At 42.6% G+C, this 25,574-nt stretch overlaps 2 protein-coding genes across 7 annotated transcripts in view; one reads left to right on the top strand and one right to left on the bottom strand.

The window, feature by feature from the left end:
* The window catches only part of Slc26a8 (solute carrier family 26 member 8), a 69,462-nt gene extending 54,629 nt beyond the window's left edge, over positions 1–14,833 (bottom strand). Inside the window, 4 exon segments of the mRNA XM_021259934.2 lie at positions 4,792–4,978; positions 5,703–5,893; positions 6,910–7,276; positions 13,019–14,833. Coding sequence (XP_021115593.2) covers positions 4,792–4,976 — 185 coding nt within the window. The 5' untranslated portion in view covers positions 4,977–4,978; positions 5,703–5,893; positions 6,910–7,276; positions 13,019–14,833.
* Positions 14,834–14,933: 100 nt separating this feature from the next.
* Positions 14,934–25,574, top strand: part of Mapk14 (mitogen-activated protein kinase 14) — a 69,514-nt gene continuing 58,873 nt past the window's right edge. For 2 of the 6 annotated variants that reach the window (XM_004846696.4, XM_021259935.2), the window contains exon 1: positions 14,967–15,456. In XM_004846696.4, the coding sequence (XP_004846753.1) occupies positions 15,341–15,456 (116 nt within the window). In that variant the 5' untranslated portion in view covers positions 14,967–15,340. Of the gene's footprint in view, positions 15,633–16,087; positions 16,433–25,574 lie in introns of those variants that run through there. The other 4 variants (XM_087184433.1, XM_004846695.4, XM_087184431.1 and 1 more) reach the window with 4 other exon arrangements.

The following is a 25,574-nucleotide window of genomic DNA, read 5'->3' on the forward strand; positions in this document are numbered from 1 at the left end:
ATGAGAGTTCCTGGGCTGGAGGCTGCACAGAGAGACGGGATTAGAGAGAGCGACCATTGCCTCAGACCTGGAGCCCTGCACTGGGATTTGTTCTTCCTCGGTGCAGGGTCCCCTGCTCACCATGTGCTGCTCGGCTGACGGCCAGCCACCCTGTGCATTCATCAAGGTTCTTTGGCTTGGGAAAAAGTCAAGTGGAAATGGAGGAATGAGGGAGGACCAAGGGCGAAGGGGATCGAGGAAGGGGCTGAGGAAGGGAAATTGAAGATGAGGGGGAATAGGCTGAGCATTTTGACATGAATTTGCATTTCAGTTCAGGCCTCTCTGGAATGAGGATGTAAGAGTTGATGCGAAGGAACAGATTTTAACATAAAAGGGAATATTTGCTGTTGCTAAGAGGAAGAAAATGAGGAAGGAGATAAGAGGTTTTTGCAGAAAGGAAGAGATGGAGTTAAAAGATTATTTTATTTACTAAGAAAACCCCACTTAGCTATTGCTACCTAGGTACTTCACAATTATTTATTCTTTAAATCCTTGTGATCACCTTTTGAGGTAGGTGTTACTATCGTACCCATTTTACAGCTGAGGAAAGGAAGGCCTAGCACAGTAGGAGAGCTCAAGTAAAGTCATATAGCTGGGAAGCAGCAGGAATAGGATTCAAAACTAAGCAGCCTTGGGCTGGGGTTTGGCTTGGTGGAAGAACACTTGCCTAGCTTGTGAGAGGCCTGGATTCCATCCCTAGTACCACAAACAAACAACAAAAACTAAGCAGCTTGGATTCAGGGTTGTGGTTATTTTAAACTACCTTTCTGGTTAAAATTCAGAAATGGAGGGAACTGTGTGTTTTTTGTTTTTTGGTACCGGGGATCGAACTCAGGTCCTTGAGCTTGTGCAGCAGGCAATGAAACCACTGAGCTAAATCCCCAGCCTGGAACTGTGTTTTTGAAGTGGAGAATATAAAAAGAAGGAAATTAAAAAAGAATTTAAAATTTTTTTTCAAAACTAGGAGGAAATAAGTACAGCTATCAAAACCTCTAGGAGGCAGCATAGCGCCCAGGTAACAAGGCCAGGGCAGGTGGAAGGGGCCACACTGAAATTTCTTTAATGATCCTGGTTTGTTTGTGATGAGGGTATAGCTAGGAAAAGAGTATCATTTTGTGGAAATGAAGCGAATGGGGAGAAATGTACTCCTGGACCGTATCCTCTTTCTCACCCGGGAGCAGGAGAAACAGGAGTGGTAACAGCACTGGCGAGGGATATTCAAGAGCTGGACTTGCAGCAGGCAGGACACAAACAAAGGAGGCCTCGGCACCAAGGGCCTTCCATGCTGTTACCGATATGTGCCACTTATGGGTGACAAACCAAGGGATGAGCGGGACTGACAAATCCAGAGTGTGACCGAGGACAACTTGAGTACTTAGGGTTAGTGTCATTGTGTGTGTCTCAAAGGATTCTTTTTTGTTTTTGGTACTGGGGATCGAACTCAAGTCCTTGAGCTTGCGAGGCAGGCAGTGGAACCACTGAGCTAAATCCCCAGCCCAAAACTGTTTTTGTTTTTGTTTTTGAGACAGAGTCTTGCTATGTAGCTTAGGCAGGACTCAATTTTTTTTTTGCCTCAAATTTGTAGCAATCCTCCTGCCTCAGCCTCCTGAGTGTGGGATTACAGACGTATGTCACCACGCCCAGCTAGTTTTCTTTGTAATTCTATTTATTTTATATATTAGATTATTCTGACCAAGACTCTTCAATGGGAAAAAATAGTCTCTTCAAAAAATTGTGCTAGCCGGGGTTTTCACTCAGTGGTTTCACCGCCTGCCTCACAAGCACAAGGACCCGAGTTTAATCCCCGGTACCAAAAAAAAAAAAATTGTGCTGGGAAAACAGAATATCTACATGCCAAAGAATGAAGTCGAGGGCTGGGAATTTAGCTCAGGGGTTTCACCGCCTGCTGCGCAAGCGCAAGGACCCGAGTTCGATCCCCGGTACCAAAAAAAAAAAAAGAATGAAGTTGAAACCTTACTTTATACTATAAACAAAAAATTCAAACAGGATCAAAGATCCAAATTTAAGAGCTAAAACTATAAAATTGTTAGAAGAAAACACAGAGGAAAATACACATGACCTTGGATTTGACAGTAGTTTTCTAACTATAACTCCAAAAATCCAGGCAATAAAAAAAATAGTTAAATTGGATTTTATCAAATTAAAAATGGGCATCAAACTATCAACAGAGAGAAAAGACAACCTACAGAATGAACAAAAGTAGTTATAAATGATAGCCAGAATATTTAAAGAACTCCTACAACTCAGCAATAAAAAGACGAACAACCTAGTTTGTTTTTTTTTGTACCGAGGATCGAACTTGGGACCCTGCGCTTTCGGGGCAGGTGCTGGAACCACTGAGCTAAATCCTCAGCCCACAACCTAATTTTTTTAAAGGACAAAGGAAATGAGGAGACATTTCTCCAAAAAAGATACACAAGTGACCAATAAGCACAAGAAAAGTTGCTCATCATCCTTAGTCATTAGAGAAATACAAACTAAAACAAAACAAAAACTACAGTGAGATACTGCTTCATACTAAGATGTCTGTGATCAGAAAAAATTGGGAAAATAACAAACACTGGAGAGGGTGAAGAGAAGCTGGAGTCCTTGTACATTTCTGGTGGGAATGTAAAAGGGTGAAAGCAGAGTGAAAAAGTTTGTCAGTTTCACAAAATGTTCAACATAGAGTTACCAGATGACCTGGCAGTTCTAGGAATCGAAAACAGATTGGGTGTGTTGGCTCACTCCTGTGATTCCAGCACTCTGGGAGGCTGAGGCAGGAGGATGACAAGTTTGAGCCCAGCCTGGACAATTTAGTGACTTAGCAAGAGCTTGACTCAAAATAAAAACATTAAAAAAAAGGGCTTGGGATGTAGATCAGTGTGAAGGGACTGGAAGAAAAACTGAAAAGAGGACACAAACATTATACAGCCAAAGAGTAACTTGGGCTTACAGCACTGGTCTCTTTGAACACATCTTTCCCTGTCCAGCCTCCAAATAACCTCCACACAAAACTCTGGGCATACGGTAGCTTGGGAGGATTTCCTGGGAAGTCTCTAAAGTCACATACTGTGTTTTGTAAAAAGAAAAAGAGGAACAGTGAAAGCAGGGATTCGAACAGATCTCTACAATGTTCACAGCATCACTCACAACAGTCAAAGGATAGAAACAAACCAGATGTCCATTAGCAAGTGAGCAGATAAACACATATATAACACGATGGATTTTTACTCAGCCACAAATAGAAATGAAGCACTGGCACATGCTACAACATGGGTAAATCTTGAGAACATTATGCAAAGTGAAATAAGCCACAAGCAAAAAACACAAATACTGTGTGCTTTTGCTTAATTCAGTATCTGGAACGGACAGATTCACAGAGACAGAAAGTAGGAGAGAGGTTATGGGGGCGGGAAGGGGGTTGGAAAATGGAGAAATTGCTTCATGAGTACAGAGTTTCTGTTTGAATTGGTGAAAAAGTTTTGCGAATAAACAGTGGTGATGATTACATAACACTGTGAATGTCAAGAACGCCCCTGAATTGTCTAGATATAACTGGTCAAAATAGCCAATTTGATGTTGTGCATCTTTTACAGTTTTAAAAATTCTGAAAAGAGGCTCATTGGCTTTATTAGATCGTTAAAGGGTTCATAGCACAAAAGCAGGCTATGGGCCCCTGATTTATGGGACTTCGCTAGTCACAGTAGAGATCAGAGGCGGTGGCAGTGGGGTCAAAGGGGATGAGTGCAGTGCACTGTGTGGACAGTGTTGGTGGGCAGCTAGAAGGATCTCACTCTGGTACCATTAATTAGTCCGGCACGACTGGTTTCTTTTCTTTCTTCTTCTTTTTTTTTTTTTTTTTTTTTTGGTACCGGGGATCGAACTTGGGTCCTTGCACTTGCGCAGCAGGTGGTGAAACCACTGAGCTAAATCCCCCGCCCACGACTGGTTTCTACATTACGAGGAGACTGGCAGTGGGGTTCATTGAACGATGTGTGTATTAGACATCATCCCCAGATACTGTGGGGGAAGCCAGGTCTTTCTGCAGGCTGTGGCCTGCACGGGACGTCCCCGAGGTTCGTGTGGTGGAAGCTTGGTACCCAGAGTGCTGGTGCCAGGAGGTGATGAAGCCTGTAAGAGGTGAGGCCTCATGGGAGGTAATTAGGCTCTGGGAACACCACCCTCGTGGGTGGATTAACGCTGGTGTGGGAGCTCTAGTTCTCGTGGGACTAGATTAGCACCATGAGAAAAGATAGCTGCAGAGTGAGGCCGCCCTATGCCTTGGCTTCTGCACACAACCTCTCCACTGCCCTGTGATGTGGCCGGGGCCCCCCTTGCCAGGAAAAAAGCACCATTTCGTCTGGACTTTCCAGCTACCAGGACTGTGGGCCACCTATTTATTTTATAAGCTACTCAGCCTTGGGCGTTTTATTGTAGCAACAGAAGATGGGTTAAGAGAATGCCCAAGAAATTGAAAATCAGGAGAGTGCTGCAAGACAAACCACGAAAAACAACTAAAGAAAAGTTACACAATAAACTTTAGAGGTCTGGTGATAGAAACGCAGAAAAGGAAGATAGAAGCTGGCAGCAGAGGAGTCAGGATAAGTTGGGGTTTTTCTTGGTACCAGGCATTGAACTTGGGACCTTGGGCTTGTGAGGCAGGTGTTGGAACCACTGAACAAAATCCCCGCCCCAAGTCAGGATACGTTTCGGTCCTGCCTGGCTAGCTGTGTGACTGGACTCACGTACTGGCACAGGACTTGGTGTCTGATGGGGGTGACATCGGTGTTCGTGGTCCCTGAGGAAGAGGCCTTCCTTCTGTATTCCTGTTGAAAATTCTCTTCATTGTACACATCTCCATTAATCTTATACAGGAATGAATTGAGTCTGTTTTTAGAGGTGGAACTCTGGTTGCTTTTCTCTGGTCGCACCATTCCTGCATGAGCAGAAAAAGATCACATTTTTAAAAGCAATTTTAAAAATCTAGATCCTCAGCACTTTCTTTTCCTTTTCTTTTTTTGGTACCCGCGATTGAACTCAGGACTTTGCTCTTTCGAGGCTGGTGGCGGCACCACTGAGCTACATCCTTGGCCCTCCTCAGCACATTTTTAAGGAAATAAAATTTCCACACAATAGTATTTTGCCCTTGCATAGCAGTTATACAAAACTCTTTCTCAGTGTGGTGCAATTTTAGACTCAAAAGCACCCTATTGTGAATGCAAGGAGCATGCTATTCTCATTTTCCAAGTGGAGAAAACAAAACTCAGAAGTTCAAACAGTCTTGCCTGTATAGTAATCATTAAAATCAGGGCTAGAACTCATGTGTCCTGCCAGGCAGCCCAAATTCCTTTATATGTGTTGCTATGTTGTAGGAAAATGATTTAGAAGTCAAAGTCAGTATTTTTTTTCTTTTTTTAGTAATAAATTTTATTTTATCTTATCCCTCCCTGTCCCCTCCCTACATACAAAAGCTTTGTTTCCATTTTTCTTTCTATTTTCACTTTTTTCCTTGTCCCTTCCTTCCTTTCTCCCTCCCCCCTCCCTTGTTCCCTTTCCCATTTGAACATTTTCTTCCCATTTCCCAATATCTATTATACATTTTAGTCCTTATTTCCACTTTCAGTTTCTCACACCAGAGAAACAATGCAGTATTTACACACCTGTGCCCGATTTATTTCACTTAAGAGTATGGTCTCAAGGTCCATCCACTTAGCTATAAATGTGTGAAGCTCATCCTTCTTTATGGCAGAGTGGTACTCCATTGTATAAAAAAACCCACATCTTCTTTATCCACTTGTCAGTTGGTGGGCATTTGGGCTGTTCCAAGATTTAGCTATTACAAACTGTGCTGCTATAAACCAAAGTCAGTATTATTCACCAAATTTCACGAAAATGCTAAGGTTAAATTGCTCCAGACACCAATACAGTGTCTTCCAACCCCTTCCATATCTGAAATAGCATCCACCATTCTTTTACCTTGTACTTTTCTCCACAGTGTTTGCCAGTACCTGACTGGACAGCTGCCTATTTGTCCTTCGTTGGCTTCGCTCCATAAAGGAAGACCAGGCAGAAGGACTTTGAGTACTCATGGCTTTGCCCTCAGGGGCCCAAATCCTGCCTGACACTTAGCAGGCCCTCAACAAATCTCTCACAAAGTAATTGTTGAGTGTCCAGGTAGTGGCCTCGTGGCATGGCAGAAGCCAGGAGATGGGGGTTCCGGTCCTGGCTTATTTTCTAGCTAGCTGTATAAATGCAGGCAAGTTTCTTAGAAACTAAATTTCAGGTTCCTTGACCAAAAATGACATGATTGGACAGCATGACCCCAAAAGGTCACTTTAAACTTTATTTAGCTCTTTTGAGAGAATGAGAAGATGGAGTTCATGAAGATAGTCAGGGATCCATCTCTGGGAGAAAGTATAACTACTATTAATCATCTGTGTTTTTGAATAATAAAAAGGCATAAGCTCTGTAACTATCTCATGCAGATGAGAAAAAGTATATGCATATTACAAGGCTATAAAATATATTTACATAAAAATATTTAGACCTTTATAAGATATATTTAAACACTCAAATTCTGTAGATCACACAAAAAATTATTTTATGGGCAAGGCTGTGAACAAGCTTAATGTGTCAGAAACTTTGTTTTCCTTCAGAATGACCGTGTTTCATCAGCAGCTGCAGCAGTAGCAGCAGCAGCATCTGTTAAGCATTTATAATATGCTAAGCATGGCAACTAAATTTTTTTTAATGAATTACTTTGTTAAATTCCTAGAACAATCCTAGTACTATCTCCACTCTTTTACAAGTGGTAAAACTGAGGTTTTAGGAAAGTAATTGGGTCACAGTTATATACTGTATATTTACCCTCAAAACATCAGGTAGCAGTTGTATGCTGGATGACATCCATGAACTAAAGATCACAAATTCAGGAAAGCACTAAGAGAATGGTTTCAGGAATCCAGAGCAGGATGGGAAAGATATTTTACAATACAGTAAAACCTTGGATTGTGAGTAACTTGTTCTGTGAGTGTTCCACAAGATGAGCACACGTTTCTAATACATTTTAACGTGATAAATGAGCAATGTCTTGCAGTAGAGTGGCATGTGATGCTGAAGTCACATGATCACAACTGAGCCAGTGGTTCTTCTCTGTCTCTCTCTCGCTCTCTCTCAGACTGTGGACTGTGGGTGATTGTCTCTCAACAGCAAGAGGTTGTGGAGGAGAGCTCATCTGCAGAGGAGGAGGAGAAAAAGGCAGAGGAATTCCTCACTTCAAATGGGATCAGGGATATGTGTAAAATGTGGGTAACTAAAAAATTTTGTTGAAAAGCATCACTCAAATAAGGCTGTAGTAGTGTGAGTGATGAATCTGTTAAATGACAATGCAATGTCACATTTCTGCAAAATCCTCAAAAGGAGGCAAAAGCAAGTGTTATTGGATAGGTTCCTTGTTAAGGTTATAGGAAGAGAAAAAGATTCCACTGAGTCTCAAGTCTTTGACAAAAAGCAGTAGGATTGTGTTCAAATGTAAGTAACATTTTTCCTCTTTCTTTCCTCCATCCATTGGAATATTGAGCCAATCTTTCTTACTTTCTCCATGTAATCTTACAAATAAACTTCCACCACTAGGGTATACTTATTCCCAGCAATCTAACTAACCTGGTAATCACAGTGAGATGGTAGAAATGTCTATCCGAGGTGAGAGTGAGAGTCTGGAATCCCAAGGCAATGGTGGTGTGAAACAGGCAGCATATGAACACCCCAGGGTACAAGGCTGGTGGTGACTGGCAAAGACTACAGCACCTTGCTTAGGCCCAGGAATTGTTGCCCAGTGTGGCCAGAGCTGGCTTTTTTTCCAGGAGAAGTCATAATTTTATGGAATTATGTGGAATCTTCTGACTTTTTTTTTGGTACTGGGGATCGAACACAGGACCTTGCACTTTCGAGGCAGACGGCGGAACCATTATGCTAAATCCCCAGCCCTCTTCTGACTTTTATTTATTTATCTTTTTTGTTTTTTTCTGACTTTTAAATGTTGTTGGTTACATATTTTTAAGAACATAGTGTACATCTGACAAAATATATCTCTAAGCAGTATATGAGTTCTGTATCAAGATACTTATATCAAAAACATAAAACTATCGTCATCTCTTCCCACGATGAACTATAAGTTTATCTCCAAAGAATTCCTGTAATTCTCTCTTATTTATTTATTTAGTCACTGGGGAGTGAACCTAGGGCTTTCCATTGAGCTACATCTCCAGCCCTTTTTACTTTTTATTTTGAGACAAGGTCTCGCTAATTTGCTAAATTGCCCAGGTCCACTCAAACCTGTCATCCTCTTGCTTTAACATCCCAGAGTGCTAGGATTACAGGCGAGTACCACCAAGTCCAGCTTTCTGTAATTCTCTTTTGAAGCAGAAGTACTTGTATTCTGTCATTGTATAGTTTGGAGATATTATATCCTATTAGTTTACTTATAGAAAGGAGCATTTCATTTTATTGTCTTGTATTTATTTACTCCATATGTATTTCAAGAGGTGGGCCCCATCTACCAGAGTAGGATTTGGTGAGCTTGTCTGCTCTTGAGTTTTATAAATTTCTATTGTATCCACTCAAGGCCTTCATTTATTTCAGATTGAAGAATGCTACTTAACCCATAGTCAAGTAACTTTGTGTTGCACAAAAGTTGAATGCTAGATGCTCTAGGGATACAAAAGAACAAAGCTCTACAATTTAGTAGAATAAAGATACCAAAATATAGTGCTATAAGTGGTGGGGAAGACAGGTTAACACTTACTGCTGGCACGGCCTAAACCAGCCTTTTCTATAGGGTCTGTGCTATTTTCCCAATGATTACACTCATTTTCTAAAGAGTTTAATGAGTTCCTCATAGTCTCACAACAATTAAATAGCAGAGCCAGAATCGGAGCCCAATCTTTCTGATTCCAAAACATGCCACATCTTAAGACCACTGGACCTACAGAGTGGTACTAATAATCCCAGCATGGAGATGTGGGAAAGGCCTCTTGGGGGAAGACACTACTTCAGCTCTATCTCAGTGGGGACAGAGAAGAGGAACATGTATTTCAGAGAGGGAATAGAATAAGAGGTAATAGGGCCGGGGATTTAGCTCAGTGGTTTCACCGCCTGCTATGCAAGCGCAAAGACCCGAGTTCGATCCCCGGTACCAAAAAAAAAAAAAAAAAAGAGGTAATAGAAGGCAAGCCACCCAACAGTTCTGAGTAAAGTCGACGTTAAGGTCTAAAAAAGTAGGTTGAAACCTGTTCCCAGAAGGTTGTGAATGCAGGATTGAGCTGGCTTGAACACTGGGATTTTGTAGCTATTTAAAATTCTTTGAGCAGGCCTAATACTGTTCATGGAAATGTGCTTTAAGGAGATGAATTGTGTCAGTGATGTGGTCCAGAGCTGTGGTGTCCAGTGTGCTAACCAAGCCACAGGCTACAGGTGGCCATTTGAGTTTTTGGTTTTTTAAAAAAAATTCTTTTATTGGTACATTTTAGTATATAATACATTTACGTTTATCATTGGGTGCTTGTGCCTGTACATGATGTATCTTGGTTCTTATTTTTTTTCCCCATTACCTGTGTGCCCTTCACCCCCTCCACCCTTCACTATTTACATAGATTTCGTTACCATTTTGTTTTCTTTTCTTATAATTTTTTCCTTTCCCTTTTTCCCTTTCCCCTTCCCTTTCCACCACCTGTACACCTTTGGACCTTTTCCTATTTCAAATTATCAACTATTCATTTTAATCACTTTAATCCTTATTTACACTTTCAGTTTCTCACACTAGAGAAACTATTTGGTATTTACACATGTGTGTCCTATTTATTTCACTTAAGAGGATGGCCTCAATATGAATCCATTTAGCTATAAATGTCTCTAGTTTCTCATTCTTTATGGCAGAGTAGTACTCCATTTTATAAAAAAACCGCATCTTCTTTATCCAGTTTCCAGTTGATGGGCACTTGTGCTGTTTCCAAGCTTTAGCTATTACAAACTGTGCTGCTATAAACATGGGTGCACATATATCGCTGTGGTATGATTCTTTTAATTCTTTGGGGAAGATACCCAGCAGAGGAATAGCGGGGTCAAATGGGACCTCTAGCCCTAGTTCTTTGAGGTATCTCCATACTGTCTTCCACAGTGGTTGCACCAGTCTGCACTCCCACCAGCAATGGAGAAGGGTTCCTTTCTCTCCACACCCCCACCAGCATTTGTTATTGGTTGATTTCTTTCTTTTTTTGTTTTTTTGGTACTGGGGATCAAACTCAGATCCTTGCACTTGCAAAGCAGGCAGCAGAACCACTGAGCTAAATCCCCGGCCCTGTTTTTTGGTTTTTTAATTGGTTGATTTCTTGATAGCAGCCATTCTTTCTGGGGTGAGGTGGAATCTCAGTGTTGTTTTCATCTGCATCTCTTGAATGACAAGTGATGTTGAATTTTTTTTCATATATTTATTTGCTGCTTTTACTTCTTTGTCTAAGAAATGTCTGTTCATTTCAGATGTCCAGTTTTGAATTGGGTCTTTAAATTTGAGGGGGTCTGATTTTTTTCAATTCTTTATATATTCTAGATAGTAGACCTTTGTCTGAGGTACAGCTGCTAAAAAATTTTTCCCATATTGTAGGTTATCTCTTAGCTCTGTTGGTGGTTTCTCTTGCAGTGCAGAAGCTTTTAAATAAGATGAGATCCCAGTTGTTGATTCTTTATGCTAGTTCCTTTTCTACTGAGGTTTTGTTCATAAAGTCTTTTCCTATGCCAATGTCTTCAAACGTTCTACCTAACTTATCTTCCAGCAAGTTGTGTTTCTGTCTTAATATTTAGATCTTTAATCCACTTTGATCTTAGTTTAGTGCATGGTGATAGGTATGGGTCTAGTTTTAATCTTTGGCAGGCTGAAATCCAGTTTTTCCTACACCATTTATTAAATAGGCTATTTTTCCTTCAATGAGGGCAGTTGGCTCCTTTGTCAAAGATGAGGTGGCTGAGTATGTCTAGAGTTGTTTCTGCATCTTGTAATCTATTCCACTGATCCTCGGGTCTGTTTCTTTGCCAGTACCATGCTGTTTTTATCACAGTAGCTGTGTAGTATAGTTTCAAGTTGGGGATTATGATACCCCCTGCCATATCTCTGTTGCCTAGAATTGCTTTTGCTATTCTAGGTCTCTTCTGGTTCCAAATGAATTTTTGTATTGTTATCTCTAGTTCTGTGAAGTATATTGTTGTAATTTCAATCAGCATTGGATTAAATCTATATAGTAGTTTTGGAAGTATGGTGGCCATTTGAGTTTGACTTAATTAAAATAAAATGTTCAGCTCCTTAGTCCCACTAGCTACGTTTCAAATGCTCAAAGGCCACATGTAGCTAGCGGTTTCCTTGTGGACACTGCAGATTTAAAACATGTCCATCATTACAGAAAGTTCTATTGGAATATGCTGGACATAGGGGAGGAGACCAAGGTAGAAAGACCCTCCAAAGACCACTGACACTACACTCGTCTAGGGGAGAGGCTACCAAGTCATAAAAATGTGGGATGGGTTGGAGGGGCAAACGGAAAGGTGTTTTAAAGGACTCATCAAATGTCTAGCTAAAGCAGCAAGGGCAAAACCACAATTTCCTTATTTATTTATTTATTTATTTATTTATTTATTTATTTATTTGACTTATTTGGAATTTCTCTAGCACCATTCCGCTTTTCACGATTTCTTAGCAACTTGTTCTGCACACTATCAGGACACTTCCAGACAAGTCTTCACCTACCAAGATCTACTAAGCTGGGGATTTAGCTCAGTGGTACCTGCTGTCTGCCTCGCAATCGCAAGGTCTGGGGTTTAATCCCAGGTACAAAAAAAAAGAACTACTGAATCAGAAACTCTGAAAGTGGCCCAGCAAAGTAGACTATGAGGACCTCTGTAAACTAAGCAAATTATCTTTGGTCGGCCTTCCAGTACTAAGTTTGGGGGCACTGTTGAAATACAGGTACTTACCCCCCATACTACCCTTATCCTTCCATTCACCATCCGTGGATTCACTTACAGAATCTGTGTTCATTTTAGATGCAAATAAATAAATAAATAAATATACAACCCAATTCCCTGACTATGACCCCAATAGATGTGAAAATTACTGAAAATTACTTAAATCCCAAGAATATTTTTCTCCTCACATTGTCATCTTTCATAAGTTCTCTGCAATCATGGGAAAGCAAAGTTCACTCCCAAAATTTATGTATGTATTTATTTATTTATTTTGGTACTGGAGATCGAACTCGGGTCATTGCACTTGCGCAGCAGGCAGCGAAACCACTGAGCTAAATCCCCGGCCCCATTTCCAAAATTTTAAAACAAGCACTTATAATTCCATCAGAAATAACCCTTTGGCTGTTACTATCTAGGTTTGTTTTTTTAACTGGCAATGTATTGGGAATTTAGAAAAAGCATAAGCTTTTACCTTTAGTATCCTTTAAGTCACTGCATCTAGTGTCTGGAAATAAGTTTTGTGAGTTTTTCGGCCACAAACAGTGGACAACTCCCCTTAATATGACAGTGTGTGGGATAACAACAGCCAGGGTCTGAGAGATACTCATTATTGGGATGAGGAGTTGGAAAAGGCTTTATAGAGGGGTCCAGAGCATAAATAGGGTTTGAGAGGAAGAGAAAGGGGGAAGGGGTAGAGGATATCATCCCCCCGAGGGAACAAAATAAACCACAGCCGAGGTTTGAGGAAAAGTTGGACGGGGTGTGCCGTGATTCATGGGCCTCCTACAACAAAGACAAGGGAATTTGAAAGGTGTTACTTGCTAGAGGGTCTCTAGTTGTTGTCCTTCCACGTGGCCTTTCAAAGTAGAGATACGCTCCTAGGCACGACCTTCATTCACTCATTCATTGCACAAATATTGAGTGCCTGGACTTGCAGGCGACGGTCCCCTCCCTCCCTAGGACTCACCTCTGCCTCGCCGCTCCCAGTCTGGGTTCCCGGGCGTCCCCCGCAGAGGCAGGGCTCACCTGGCTCCCCAGCGAGGGCCGGAGTGCAGGCGCTGGGGTCGCACACTGCTAGGGCCTGGCTGGCGGCGTTGCAGACAGAGGCGGGCGGTTCCCCAGCCGTTGCCTCCGAACTAGCGGGCGTTCCGGGCAGGCAGGTGGGGACGAGGGTGGGGCGAGGAGGGGAAGCCTCTCGGTACTTGTTCTAGCTTGGACCTAGTTACTTCCAGAAGAATAAGATACGGTCCAATTCTTCTGCTCATTGTGACACACTCAGCATAGGGACGGGTTGGTAATAGTGGGTGTACTTATGGACTTACAATACCTTGCTCATTTCCGTTTATTTTTTGTTTTTTTGGTACCGGGGATCGAACTCGGGTCCTTGAGCTTGCAGGGCAGGCGGCAGAACCACTGAGCTAAATCTCCGGCGGCCTCATTTCCTTTTATTATCTAGCACAGCTATTACAAAGGACACCATGAGGTGGGAATGCAGAGCAGTAAATCTTGGAAACTGGAACTAAGATCTGGGATAGGTCAATTGATTTGCCTAAGACCCATCCTGTTCTCTTAAAATCCTTTTCATTGAATGGCTCTTCAGGGCAAGAGTCAGTTTCAAACCGTCAGGGATATGGTTTTGTTTTTGTTTTTGTTTTTGGTACCGGGGATCGAACTCAAGTCCTTGCGCTTGCGCAGCAGGCGAAACCACTGAGCTAAATCCCCGGCCCCAGGGATATGGTTTTTTAAATTCTCAAAAAGGAGACAAAAAGAAGACTAGAGATGTATTATGTACAGGTATAAATTCCCTATGATGAATGTGATCATTGTGTATCTAAAATGTACCAGAAAATTTAATTAATTTCAAAAAGGAAACAGGGCAGACACTTTGCTGAATTATAAGCACTTGGGTGCAGGGCTTCACATATGCTTTGCAAACATGAACTACTAAGCTACATCTGCAGCCTAAAGATACATTGTTTTTTAAATTTTTTATTAGTCCATGTTTGCAGTACATAACGATTACATTCAACATGGGGAGTTGATACATGTACATAATACATCTTAATCCTTTTTGCTACCCTTCCCACCTCCTCCCTCTCCTCCCCCATTTCTAGACTCCATTCCCATTTGCAAAAAACCCCAAAAACCCTTTATTTTGCTCTTAAATTATACTTTGAGTTTCTCACATAAGAGAAACCATGCGATATTTAAACTTGTGTGTCTGATTTATTTCCCTTAACGTTATGGTCTCAGGGTGCACAAAGCTGCCCATTCTCTAAGCCTATTTCAGACGTATGCAAATAAACTCCCTGAGGGTCCGAGGACTAGGCTTTCAGAAACAAACTCCCAGGGTGATTTTTCTGCACGTAATAGTTTAAGGACTGCTTAGGAGAGTCTGCATAGAAAACCTTAGTTTTGGTGCAGGGTTAATATTTGCCTCTGGGGCTGATTTTGTCAGAATCCCGAAGGGCAAGCCATTTGTCCTTGAACAGATGGGAACGCAACGGTTTTCTGGACAGAACTGCCTCTTAGTGCAAATATTTCTTGGAAATTGCCGCTTACGCTGAGCAGGTGCTGGACTGCTGGTGACTACTCGCAGTTCAAAGACCTTTTGGCTCTTTTCCCGGCACTATTTGTCACTACCGCTTTCCTCCATGGAGCCAGGGATTTGCCTCGCCAACCACCGCGAGGCGCACGCGGCAAGAGCGGCTGCTTTATCTCCTCCTTCCCAGGTCGGCCTTCGCGCCCTTAGAACAATTTCTGGGAGTTGTGCCTCTGGGCTCCAGCTGTTGCTCTCTTCTCGCGAGAACTGCTCCTCCCTTCCTCTCCTCCCATTGGCAGGTTCCATATTGGGTAAAATCTCGGCTCGCGGAGAGTCCCGGGAGCTGTTCTCGCGAGAGTACGGCGGGAGGCTCCCAGTCGCTGGCTTTGGAACTGCGACCACTGGAGCCTGAGCGGGCGCTGCAGCTGGAGCGAGTGGCCAGCGGCGTAGCCCGCCGGCAGCCTACTGGCGGAGCGGGTGCAGGGGGAGCGCGGCGGGCGCAGCGTGGAGCCCCGGAGCGTCCTCTTTCTCTTGGGTGGGCTTGCTCCAGAGGCTGCAGCGTGTCCCGCCGCCACAGCTGACAGGGGCCGCGCGAGGGAGCCTGCGGGGTCGCAGCAGCCACACCTGCGCGGGCGGCCAGCGCGGGGTCCCCGCCGCCCCGCCGTGCACCGAGGACCGGGGAGCGGGCGCGGGTGCAGGCAGGGACCCCGCAGGGCCGCCGCCTCGTACCGCGGCGGCCGCTGGAAAATGTCTCAGGAGAGGCCCAAGTTCTACAGGCAGGAGCTGAACAAGACGGTCTGGGAGGTGCCCGAGCGTTACCAGAACCTGTCCCCAGTGGGCTCCGGCGCCTATGGCTCTGTGTGGTGAGTGTCGCCGGACCTGGGGCCACGGGGACAGGATGGCCCCCCATGCCCGAGGGCCAGGCCTGTCTGTCCCTAGAGTTCAGCGATGCGCCAGGCGGCAGGAATTTTCTCCGGGGGTGGCCACTGCTGACCCTTTGAGCCCTGCCTGCCAGCAGCCCTCGACTTGCACACACCAGGTAGGTGGTCAGCTGTGTGCAGGGCGCAGGGCCGCCGCGGGCTGTAGGTGGTGGTGCACACACTCCGTGCTGCTCGCGGGGCAGGTACCGGGTAGGGGCGCTCCCGGAGGTCTCCCTGCTGCAGTCGAGCAGCAGGATCTTCTGCTCCCGGGGTGCGCCCACCTGGGGCTCGGGAGCTGCCTGGAGAAGCAGAAGGGCGAAACGCCGCCGGAGACTGCGGTCAACGGAACAAAACTGGCGAGCCAAGGACTTTTTTGCAAGCCTTCTGTCGAAATCCCCCGTTTTGAGAAGCATTCTTTTGAAATTGGCACTTGAATTAGAAGCCACCCATAGAGTTTAAAATACCGACTTTATCTCGGCGAGCACCATGCCAGCTTGAGTGGTGTGTTTCCGATTCGGTTGAAAGCGTATTTCCTTTTCGGGGTGGGGGTGGGGGGTGGAGTAAGGCAGGGTTAGTGCCTGCCAGAAGACCGGAGCTTGAGAAACTAGCCTCGCTGATTAGTCACATACCACTGCTCAATTTTAGTATTGTTGGACCAAACAATTTTCTCATATGGAGCAAAAGACGTTCAGATCCGCCCGGCGCCCTCAGGATCAAAAAGTTATTAACAGTGCTGGGAAGTATTGTAAATATTTTTTAATTGAGACAGTTTCCGTGAATAGTTTTTTTTAAGGCCCCATAGAGAGTTTGTACGAAGCTTTATCGACATTTATTGCCCGAGGTACGCAGTGCTTTTCCTGCGGATCTAGCAGACAGAGCAAAGGAAGGGAAGAAATATTTTCCAGCTTTAATTTACACCGTGAGTGTGTTTTAAATGAAATCCATGCCATACAGTTTCCAGGCCTGAAATATACGAAGTACGAACTTCTCTCTAACTTTCAAGATTTTATAAAGTGTATTTTAGGTTTACTGTAATTTGAGAGCTCCAGATCTGAAACAGTGTCGGATTTAACTTGCTTTTTCTATGTCTTAGTACTTAGTGTGCATGCATTATTTGAAAAGGAGCCTGTAAAATTACTATTATTATTGAAAGAAATTCCAGGCTTTTGGATGTGTTAGTCTTTGTGATTCCTGTGTTTCTTAAAGTCATATTGTGCATTTCCTGTTTGTTAGAATCTTCTGGGTGCTTGAGATTGTGTAATTGTGTCCAGCAACAAATCATATTGCTTTTTCTTGTTCAAGCTGCTTAAGTTATGTTGCAGATGCCACTGCGCTTGACATTTTTCTCACATTTTTGAAGTATGACAGTTTACATTTTAAAAGAATTTGCAGTATTTTACGTCCAATATTGTTGACTTGGTAATTTTCAAAGATCTATTTGAAAGATGTATTTAATAGCTTGTTAAAGTATCTCCATGTTTTGTTCTTCGGTTGACACATTAATTGTTACAGTATCAGGTTTTTCTTTTCTTTTTTCTTTTTTTGTTTCCAATGATGCTTAAACCTTAATGGGATGATACAGTACATGAAGTACAGGAAGTTTAGGTGAGCTTTTATAGAACTCCTTGTAAGTTTTCTTACTTTCTGGTGTGACTAGTTCTGCATGGGAACAGAGGATCCAGGCCCTTATTTTTATTTTATGGTACTGGGGATTGAACCCAAGGCTGTGGCACTGAGCTGCACCCCCAGCTGTCCTCCCTTTTTAAAAATTTGATACTGGGTCTCCTTGCTGTCCTCCTGCCCAGTTTTATAGTGAAGTGCATTAAGATAAAATCCACGTGTCTTTAGTGCATTACTTTTATGTGGTATGGAACCCAGCAGTGTCTGAGAATTTGAAAATACTTTTAATTTTTTTTTTTTTGGTACCTTGGATCGAACTCGGGACCTTCAGCTTGAGAGGCAGGCAGCGCACCACTGAGCTAAATCCCCGGCCCTTGTTTAATTTTTTAAAATAGGCAATACGTTGACTTTGCATAGAATTTATAAAGGTATTTAGTGACAAATCTCCTTTTATTTTCCTGCCTTACTACTCTTTTCCTGAGAGATAACCCCTAAGTTTCTGGTGTGTTTTTCAAAGAAAGAATTTTTGGGTTTAGTAGCATTTTTTAAAAGGGATTTAAGATATAACCTATAACATATTGGTGGAAGAAAAGATAACTGAAATGATATATGACTATTGACTTAAAGAAATGTAAATTGGGGCTGGGGATTTAGCTCAGTGGTTCTGCTGCATGCCTCTCAAGTGCAAGGACCTGAGTTCGATCCCTGGTACCAAAAAAAAAAAAGAAATGTAAATTGATTTCAGAATGAAAATACCAGAATTTAGATTCATTTGATATTGTAGTTGTTGAAGTTGTTCTTTCAGTTAGCATCTTTTCAGATATGACAGAAAACATTTTTTGAAACTTTGAATCCAAATGATTTAGAGAATTTGCAACCAAACCTGATGAAAAAGATTAGTCAGGTTAGTGACACTGTTTTAGGTCAAATACCCGTAAGAGGTGTAACTGTAATGACACAAAAAATTTTTTGTGTAACTTGGTAAACTGGACCTGAAGTCTGTTCCTAAAAAGAACCTCTGACTTTTATTTTAAGAAATGCAACATCACTGAAATATGTATCAGTTGCCTGATTTATTTTTTTGCTCTGCAGTGTGATAACATTTTAAATTTTTAAAAACGTTTAAGTCTATTATTATCTCCATTTGTAATGAGTATAGCTGTGAAAAGGAACAAGTAGCAGCCTGTGTGATAACCAACTATGAGTCTCAAAGATCAAGGAGTCAGACTAGAAATTTGAGAATTTGTAGGGTTTTGCAAATACGTCTTTTTTTTTTTTTTTTGTACCAGGGGTCGAACTCAGGACCTTGCACCTGCAAGCGTTCTGCCACCCCAGCCCCTTTCTTTTCTTTTTTTGGGTACTGGGGATTGAACTGGGGACCTTGCACTTGTGAGCTAAATCCCCAGCCCTTCTTTTCTTTTTTTCTTTTTCTTTTTTGGTACTGGGGATCAAACTTGGGACCTGGCGCTTGTGAGGCAGGCCGCAGAACCACTGAGCTAAATTCCCGCCCCTCTTTTCTTTTTTTGAAGGGTAAAAGGAACTAAAACAAGTCTTGCAGTTTTAAGGAACTCTGTATTGTCTCTGAGGGGAAAATGAAGCAAAATTGTTTAAGAATACGTTGTTGCAAAGCATTGATTTTGTGGTTTTGGACAGAAGGGGAGAGTCTTTGTGGTGAGTTTGAGGAAATGTAAACAGGAACTTTAAGTGCCTTTCCTTTGGGGTGCAGTGTTTCCAGTCCTTGGTGTTAATTAGAGGAGATAGGGCTATGGCGGCCATAAAATAGGTGAGAGTTGAGAATTACTCTCAGATCATGTTCAACCATTTATTCAACAGTATTTTTTGAATACCAAATCTGCCAAATAGTGGGGAAAGTTCTTAAGATAAAGTGCTGAACCTATAGGATACAGTGTTTAAGGACAACATTTTATGGATCGCTTACTATGTTCTAGGCCTCAGGCTGTGTACTTTTGTATTTATCATTAGCATATAAAGTGTAGAACAAAACTTCTAGTGAGAGGACAGCAAAATTTGTAAGAAACAAAATCGATTTCCCTAAGTGTCTTGTGGAACAAGATTGTTCTGATAAATACAATTTTTTAAATGAAGCTAAATTTTAAAAATTATTCATAGCAATTCAGCATTTTAAATCTTTTTTTTTTAATGAGCTAGGGGCCATATCACAATTAGGCCTGCAGAGATGACCTCTTGACTCCCTTACTTCCTTTGGGTTGATAATAGTTCCATGCTGATCTTTCTTCCATTTACTTTTCTTTGTAACTAAAAGCAAAGAAGGTGATAGAATGTTATTTGTGCCAATCAATAGGATACATTTGGACATAATTGATGCAAAATATTTGTATTATTGATGCAATAAAACTTATAAGCGAACTCAAAAAAAAAGCTCGGTCAAGTTGGTTCTATATTCCTATTTTGTTTATCGAGTCCCATTTTCCAGTGATAGTTTTCCACTGGTCTCCATTTAAAATAAAGAATCTGCTAAGTCTCTGGCCTCGATCTGCCAGTTTAATCTCTTCATGTCAGGCCCAGTATTCTGATTTGGATCTCCCTCTAGCTCAGCCTCGGAGATGATCTGTGTTGGCTTTGCCTTTCATGGGCAGCTGCACAGATGGTGCTGAGCTCCTGGGTCCTGGGACTCTTAAGTAGAACTCACCGGGTACATCATTTCGTGTTGGTGTTACCTGACATTCATATGGGATTTGGCCTATATTTTATAAAGTGTTTTCATTCCAAGCGTTACCAGTCAGTGATCTCTAGTTCTATGAAGGCTGACTTATTTCAATTTATGATTATGATTATTATTTTTGGTGCTCAGCATCCACACTGCCACTGAGCTCCACCCCCAGCCTGAAGGTGAGGGCTATTAACTCAGTTTTATAGGTGAGGAGTTGGATTGCTCTTTAAAGGAAGGGCATGCTTGTCAGCACCACTTTGGTTTTGGGTCTGGGGTCTCAGCACTTCCACAGTGTCCTGTCCTGCAGAGGCTGATGCTGAGCTGTGATGCTGCCACCACCTCTTGTGCAGTTTGTCTTTGTGGAGAAAAGAGATGCTAGGCACTTTCGACAGAGGTCTGACTGTAGGAAAGCAGTCCCACTGTGCGCTTGTCCAGCCAATGTGAGGGTGATGACTCAACCCATTCCCGTCATGTCTGCTCCTTCTCAGAGTTGATAAATCAAAAATGAACTCATTGCTCAGCTAGTTTTTTTCTGAAAGAATTAGCAGTACAAATAGTCAATTCCTGAATTATGAATCCTACTGCTTTTAAATTCTTCAGTGTGCGTTTGTAGTTGGCACTGTCTGTCGTGCTTGTGTTATATAATTGCAGGATGTAAAGAGAAATAACCATGCTTCTCTAGACCTTCGACAATACATCAGATTTCTGTTCTTTACGATGAAATTTGGTATAAAGCCGATTTGTTCCTAAGAGGTTTAATTACTCTAGTGCTCATAAAATTTCACTATAAAGTAGGTTCCCCCTTGGGATTTCTTCTAATGGTTGCTCTGTATTTGGATATCAAGCTCATGGGTTTTCAGGACAAAAACAAAAACTAAAAATCTCTAAACTTGAAAAAATAAATTTTGGGGGAGTAAGAAAAACTTTATGTATTAGAAATTTATCTTTAAGGGCGAGGGATTTAGCTCAGTGGTTCCACTGCCTGCTTTGCAAGTACAAGGTCCCGAGTTCGATCCCCAGTACCAAAAAGAAAGAAGTTTATTTTTATTTTTACATAGTGCTTTTTTTTTGAGACAGGGTCTCACTATGTAGCCCTGGCTGGCTACAAACGCACAACGATCCTTCTGCCTCAGCCTCCTGAGCTCTGAGATTACGGGTGTGTGCCACCACACCCAGCTGCATAGTGCTTTTGTAAATTGAGTACATTTGTGTTAAGAATTGGCCGGTTTTCCAGTGTTTAAGTCTTTGAAGAATTTATTCTAGTGAAGAAAGTGATGGTACAAGTTCTGTACTTCACAAATAGGTTTTGGGTTCTGGGCTTGCTTGACGCCTAAGGTGATTGCAGAAGGGAAAGGGTACAGGTGAGTGACAGGGCTAGGACAAATGGGTGGATATTAGTGCCATTTCCTGAACTTCAGAGTGTTACTCGGAAAGGGAGAATGAAGAGGGTCCATTGTCTCTTGAGGACCTCAGTCCGTGTGGTACATAGTAACCTTCATAGTGTTTTTTTTTTGTACCAGGGATCGAACTCGGTACCTTGTGCTTGTGAGGCAGGTGGTGGAACCACTGAGCTAAATCCCTGGCCCAGTTACCTTCATAGTTAACTTCACCACCTACCATGTGTACAGAGGTGCTGGACGGAGCATATGAATGAAATACAAATACTTGCTCCCTTAAAAAACTATTAAAATGACTGTGAAAGTAAACCACAAGTACAGTGTACAGTATGTCAGACTGAGCTGCACCCCCAGCCCCGGGTTGCACGTACAGGCAGTTTGCAGAGTAGACCTCACTGGTAAGTGACCATTGCCTGAAGACCCAGCGGAGGTGGTGTAGAACCCTGGCTACACCTGAGCAGGTGGGAAGGTAGGGAATCTTGGGCTGCAGGATTCGCAAATGCAAAGGCCCTGTGCTGGAATAGCTGGGAGACCAGGACAGCCAGAGCTGAATGAAGCAGGGGCCAGATACTAGGAGAGAAGTGAAGGGCAAGAGCTGCAGCTGTGCAGGGATCCTTTGGGGTCTTATTTGCCTTTGTACTGTGGTTTTTACTCTAAGCGAGGAGGGGAACCACAGAGGGTCATGGCCAGAGGAGAGGTACTGTCCTAGTCAGGCTTTAACATTGCTCTGCTGTGGGGCCTGTACCGTCCCATTTCTGCCCCTTAGCCATTACAGGTGCTATTTGTGGTTAGAAAAGAAAGAAGAGAGAGAGAGAGAGAGAGACACGGATGGTGCAGAGATCTGACTCACACCCACGGCCCATCCCAGCAGCCCCAGAGTTCCTGAGCCAGTATTTTTGTTGGTCCCTAGAAATCCGGTGTACCTCGTTCCGCCTTTCTAAATTGCATAGGCTTACTTTACTTTTCCAGGTTTTTGTTGCCAAAACGAAGACTAGCTTGCTGACAGGTTGTTAGATTCTAACTCCTTTGGCTTGTAGGTTTTTCTTACTATTGGGCCATATTTTATTTTACTTTTGGTTTTTTTTTAATGGTCAATTTTGTCTTTTTAAAAAAATTTTTAAAAAATGTTCCCAAGGATGGAAAGGTCAGAGAAAAATAAAATAAATCATCTTTCAATAGTCTTTTCTGGTCTGGGCAGTGTTTCTCTGGGCTGGCTGGGGAGTAAGGGAAGTGGGGAGAGGGAGTGGGGAGAATCCTTTGGTTTCCTTGTCCCAGCAGATGGCAGAAGGGCATGGGGGGGTGGCGATGGCAAAGCCCAGGTGGTCAAGGGGCCACTGCTCCCGGGGCCCAGGGTGCTGCCTGCCTTCCACCGGTCCCAGGGCCTGCTGGTGGGCTGCACAGTTGGCTTCTCGGGGAGCCAGGAGGCAGGGGGATGTGGGTGGGGACCAGGGCTGCGGCCTTCCAGCCGCGGGCAGGGCTGAAGAGTGATTTTGGTAATCCAGACTAACTATCAATAACTTAATATATATGATCTCCCCCCTCTCCTTCCCCCCATTGGGTCATATTTTAAAAGTCATTTACAGTCTCATTTATTTATTTTACTTGGCCCTGTATCTGCTTTGCTTTCCTCCAAGTTTCCTTTGTTAACAGATTTTAGTAGAGGTTGGACTGTTGCTCCTTGTGCTGTCTCACTTATGAGACCCTAAGGACCTTTCTGTTGTCTCCATGGGTCTTACAGATTGAAAGATATTACAGATGGGTGACCTTATGAACCCTATACTATCTATTGATCCCTCTGCCTTTGATCAGAGCTGTCCCCCTTTTACTGTAAGCTCTGTCCTCTGGTTGTAGAAACTAAGTTTCCCTGCAAACATAGATTCCCATGGAAACATAACAAAAAGGTAATAGAACAAATGTTTATTTTGTCTAGACCTGCTGCTGTCTGACTAACTCTAGACCCTGAACATGTTGGCTCCTGTTAACTTTGAATGATGTGGTTACAGATTTCCTTGTTTTCCTCAAAACCTCCTTCTTTAGGCCTTGGTGGTACTGTCACACTGTGCTGTGACAAAGGGAGGTGAGTGTGCATGCCCAGAAGCATGCATTTACTTCGTTTCAAAGCATTAAGTCCATTATGTACTGTAAACAGGTACTAATGAAAAATTTTTTTATTTTTGGTACCAGAGATCAAACTCGGGACCTTGAGCTTGCGAGGCAGGTGGTGGAACCACCGAGCTAAATCCCCAGCTCACTAATAAAATTTAAAAAAAAATTTTTTTTTTTTTGGTACCAGGGATCAAACTTGGGACCATGTGCTTGCGAGGAAGGCACCAGAACCACTGAGCTAAATCCCTGGCCCAAATTTTTTAAAAATTTAAAAAGGAGGCCGGGGATTTAGCTCAGTGGTTTCACTGCCTGCTGTGCAAGCGCAAGGACTTGAGTTCGATCCCCAGTATCAAAAAAAAAAAAAAAGAATTAAACAGCGTTAAGTCCAGAGTGTAGACATCACACAACACATAGCCTTGCAAAGGGAAAAAAAAAAACACCACACAAAAGGTTGCCCCTTTCGTTTTCTTTTTCCTTTTTTTTTCTCAGTATAGGGAATTGAACTCAGGACCTTGAGCTTGCGAGGCAGACACGGTGCCACTGAGCTAAATCCTGCCCCCCTTTGTTTTTGTACGTTCATTTCATATTGCCAGTGCTAGGCACTGCCGTCAATATTAGGTTTATGAAGATGAAAAAAGTAGGAAGCAACCCAGATTGTTTGGGAGGTCCTTGCTAGCTTTTCTGTTGTCTTTTAACTTAAGTTGTCATCTCAAACTACTGGAAATCTTAAAATTCTTCTGTGTGTCTCTCAAATTTAGTGAAGTAGTGGTCACTTTGAACATACAGGGCAACTGTGCAAGGACATGCTTTGGAAATCTCTGAGAAAAGCTTTCCATCTGATGACACAGATCTAGAAAGTGTGTGACTGCTGAAGGCCAGAACTTTGTTTGACCGGTGGAGGGCTCAGGGAGGCTGTAGCAGGAGGAGAGAAGGATGGTGAGAGTGTAGGTCCTCTGCCAAAGGTCCTTCACCCATCCATCCCTGACTGTTTTGGCGAGTGCCTCAGGTCTCCGCCTTGACAGTCTTCTCATCTACAAACTGTGTGCTGTAATCCTGTCCTCTTTCCCGTAACACTAAGCTTTGAGGTGTCTGGCTTATGTAAGTGCATACTGGACCTATCTTTCTTGTATTTCCTCATCCCTGTAGTAGATCGAACTTGATTCCCAGAAATAATTGCTTTCTTCTTCATATCTCCAGTAGCAACTTCCTTTTTTCCTTCCCTGTTAAATCTTTTATTTAGAGCTTTTAGCTAGCTTGAACCTTCTTGAACTTAAGCTTTTGAACAAATGGTTTCAATTCCAGGCTACCAGATACTGATGGAAATCTTAGTTATCTTCCTCATTCAGTATAATAAAGCACGACTCCCTAATGATCATTTTATTACACTGTAGTGAAATATTGGTGTTGGCATCTTATATTGAATATATTTCTTCTGTCACCCCCTTAAATTGATATTATACAAAGTTTGATTTGCCTCATTTTCAGATTCTGCTTTGAAATTAGCGATTTGGTATGAAGTCATATTGATGCTAGAACAGAAGGGAAAAATTAGCAAGAGAACAAGCAGCGAGTACTATGAGAATTTACAAAGTTGTGTTTATATTCCTGAACACAGCGTAGTGTTACTTAATCTGTGGGGATTTCGGGTGGGATGATAGTTTTCTTAGGGTCTGATTTGTGCGTATGCTCAGCAGTACCCATGTCTCTTACTCACAAGATAACAATAACGATTTTTAGTTTGGGCATCCAAAAATGTCTTATAGACATTGCCACATATTTTCATAACTTCCAGGATAACAACAGCATTCCTGGTGAGCAGGGCCCTGGATACAGCCTGGTAAGTCGAGTCGCCTTTGGGAGAACTTGAAGAGCTTATACGGCGAGTCACTGGTGGCACTGAGAAGCAGCTAGTGACGGATGAGGGAGAGCAGATTTTCATGAACAGTTGCGGGGTTGTTTGTTTTTGTTTTTTCGCTATTATGTGACCCATTTTAGGATTTTTGAATGTTTCTGGAAAGGAAAACTATTTTAGGGCATTAGCATGAAGTCCAGGTTGGTAGGTCATATTTTCCCTGGTGTCTCTTCTGTGTGTTTTCCATGCCCATCTCTCTTGTTTCAGTATCTAGCTCTTTCAAGCTCTTAGACCCATAATGCTCATAGAAAGCCATAAAAAATTGCATGAAATTAAGAAACAAGAGTAGTACTCTGTATTATAAATTCATCTTACCTGCATTTTTGAAAGTTCT

Source organism: Heterocephalus glaber, unplaced genomic scaffold, assembly GCF_053883595.1.
Source record: "Heterocephalus glaber isolate CG9 unplaced genomic scaffold, H.glaber_assembly_v1.0 deba00001497, whole genome shotgun sequence".
NCBI lineage: Eukaryota > Metazoa > Chordata > Mammalia > Rodentia > Bathyergidae > Heterocephalus > Heterocephalus glaber.